At 35.8% G+C, this 2,494-nt stretch overlaps 1 protein-coding gene across 1 annotated transcript; it reads left to right on the forward strand.

Annotated features, from left to right (window-relative positions):
• The first annotated feature begins 6 nt into the window (after positions 1-6).
• Positions 7-1,065, forward strand: LOC108355277 (uncharacterized). The gene is made up of 3 exons (XM_017606441.1): positions 7-230; positions 306-461; positions 525-1,065. Exons 1-3 carry the CDS (start codon positions 228-230, stop codon positions 723-725), a joined length of 360 nt encoding a protein of 119 aa, XP_017461930.1. The 5' UTR covers positions 7-227; the 3' UTR covers positions 726-1,065.
• Positions 1,066-2,494: the final 1,429 nt, after the last annotated feature.

Below are 2,494 nucleotides of genomic sequence, written 5' to 3' on the forward strand. Positions count from 1 at the left end.
CGCAACACACGAAAACGCCCGAACCATTGAAGCCTTGGCGCCCTTGGAAGAAGAAATCGGATGAGAAGAGTGTCACGGAAAAACTGCTTATACCTTTGCCTGTGCCGCATCCAGTGCATATTGCAATTGCCATACATAATCGTGACACCGAAAACCCCATACCACTGGACTCAGAGCTCGTATGGGAAATCCTCAAATCGATTGAAGATTGTCAGGGCGGTGATGTGATGGTAAGTTTGCCAAGCTTAAATAAATTTGTATATGTACATCTGATTTATCTGAACTTATTTTCGTTTGCGCTGCAGGCCGTGCAATCAGTTGCGCGCTATCGTGGCGCTGTGACTGAATCGAGCAATGACTCCCTGGCCACCAGCAGTAGCATTGGCAGCACACGGGATTCCGGCTCCGGTTCGGGCATCGTAGGCAATGGCACCGAAACCTTGCCATGCGTCAATCGCGAGGTTAGTTGAAGGCCGAGTGTGTGCAGTTTTTTTTTTTTTAATAAATCATTTGTCTTGCATTAGGTTTGCACGCAGGTGAAGGTGGCGGAGGAGCCAGTACAATCGTCTGGCTTCCATTGGACACTCAGTAACTGGGGTGCAGCGCAAACGGCGCGTCGGCGCACCAACTCAAATGTGCGCGTTGATTTGGCGAGTCCCGAAGATATCTCACTAGACACCGATAGTTCGCGCGCCGTCTTCAATCCCTACGGTACAACAGTTTAGATAGATGGCCAGTGATACAAATACCTACATATGTATGTGAACAGCTATAAAATGATAATGCCATATTTTAATTTGCATATAAATTGAAATTATGTTTTATAAGAAGTGAACAAATTTGGAATTGCTGTGCGACGAAGTGGCAGCATTAAGTTGGTCAAACAACGATTGGTAGCAAAAGCATGTAATGACGTGCATATGCGTATTCTAAAAGCATCAGCATATACATACATACATTCATATACGCAAGCGTATGCAGCTCATATGCATACCTTCATATATATACATACATATAAAAGTGAATACATGGTAGTTATATATAATTATACAGGCGAATATACATATATATTTGTATGACTACTTTATACATACATTATACAATAGAAAATAGGCATTCATACATGCATACATATAGCTGTAAAGTACGGCCATATGTACATAAAAGGCATCTAGTCGTGCGAACAAGATAAAACAATATGAAAACCATGAAAAACTTTTTAGTCAGTTTAGGGTTTTTTTGTTTTTGTAATTTGGTCAGTAATGGCAACAATTTCTCGAAATTGTATATATCTAGAATTTTTCGTTATTTTTACAGTTCACTGAAGAAAATCGTTACCCTAACATAGTAAGGCCCCTAACTCATCTTCCTTTCAAATCCAGGAGGTCTACTCTGTATTGCAATTCAAAAAGCAAATCATTCGAATACTTGAATCTAGGAATTTGTATTAGCCTCTGCCGCCTCTCGAATTGCATTGAGTGTCGAATCACAGTACAGTGGGTCTCACTCAGCATTGTACAAAAGTGTGTCGATTGCTCACTAAAAGCCCATTAGATTTAAAAAATAACTACAATAAAATTAGTTACATGCTAGAATAAAAACAGTCTTCAAAAGAAATTCACAGCAAAAGGACTTCATTTTCTATGGAGTTTTTACATCACTCCGTAAAGAAAAAGACGTAGATAAGGCCTTTCTATATTAAGGGGAGCGAAATACAGCTTTTGCAGCTGGCCTATCGATTTTATATTGAAAAAATACGATTTTTTTTACACATTTTCATGATTCAACTGTGTTTATGCATTTATATATTAATAAAATGGATTTTTTTTTTTTATTTTTTGCTTTCAAATCGTAATTATATTCGTACATAGAATTCGTTTTGATAATTTATTATTAGAATTAACATTAATTTGTTAGTTTGTTACTACTTAAAATGTAAATCTCATTTCAATTTTTGGTTGCGTTCTTATAAGGGCGTCTTGACTACGGCTAGATAATAGATTTAGTTCACTTGACTTTTTAAAAGCAATCATACACGTGTGTAGTTATTGCAAGAAATAGTATTTTGCTTATTTGTTTTCTGATAGAGGGAAATAACGACGACTTATGGAAGTGTATTCAAAGAAGACCAATGGATGGAGAATATTGTATGATAATTTAAATTGAATGATTGTGCAGTGGAAGATTTGGTTAATAATATTTGAAGATGAGTGAAGAGAGTGAAGTTTCCGTACTTTCTAAAGTAAATAAAGTATTTTCAATTAAACATATAAAAATAAGTGTAAATGGATCAAGATTTTTAGGAGGTGTGGTGTTTAGTGAAACGAAATGTATTCATTTGATGAAATAGATTAGCAGAGTTCTGACGGCATTAATATTTAGTTGAAGTTTTAGCAAGACTGTCTTAATGTTAAACTAAAATAAATTAAAAAAAAAGACGCAATAAACACGTGTATACAATTAAGTGAGATATTCGAGTTCAATTCAATAAAAT

This window comes from Rhagoletis zephyria, unplaced genomic scaffold (genome assembly GCF_001687245.7).
Source record: "Rhagoletis zephyria isolate East Lansing unplaced genomic scaffold, Rhagoletis_zephyria_1.1 Rzeph_scaffold_43957, whole genome shotgun sequence".
NCBI classification, from domain to species: Eukaryota; Metazoa; Arthropoda; class Insecta; order Diptera; family Tephritidae; genus Rhagoletis; species Rhagoletis zephyria.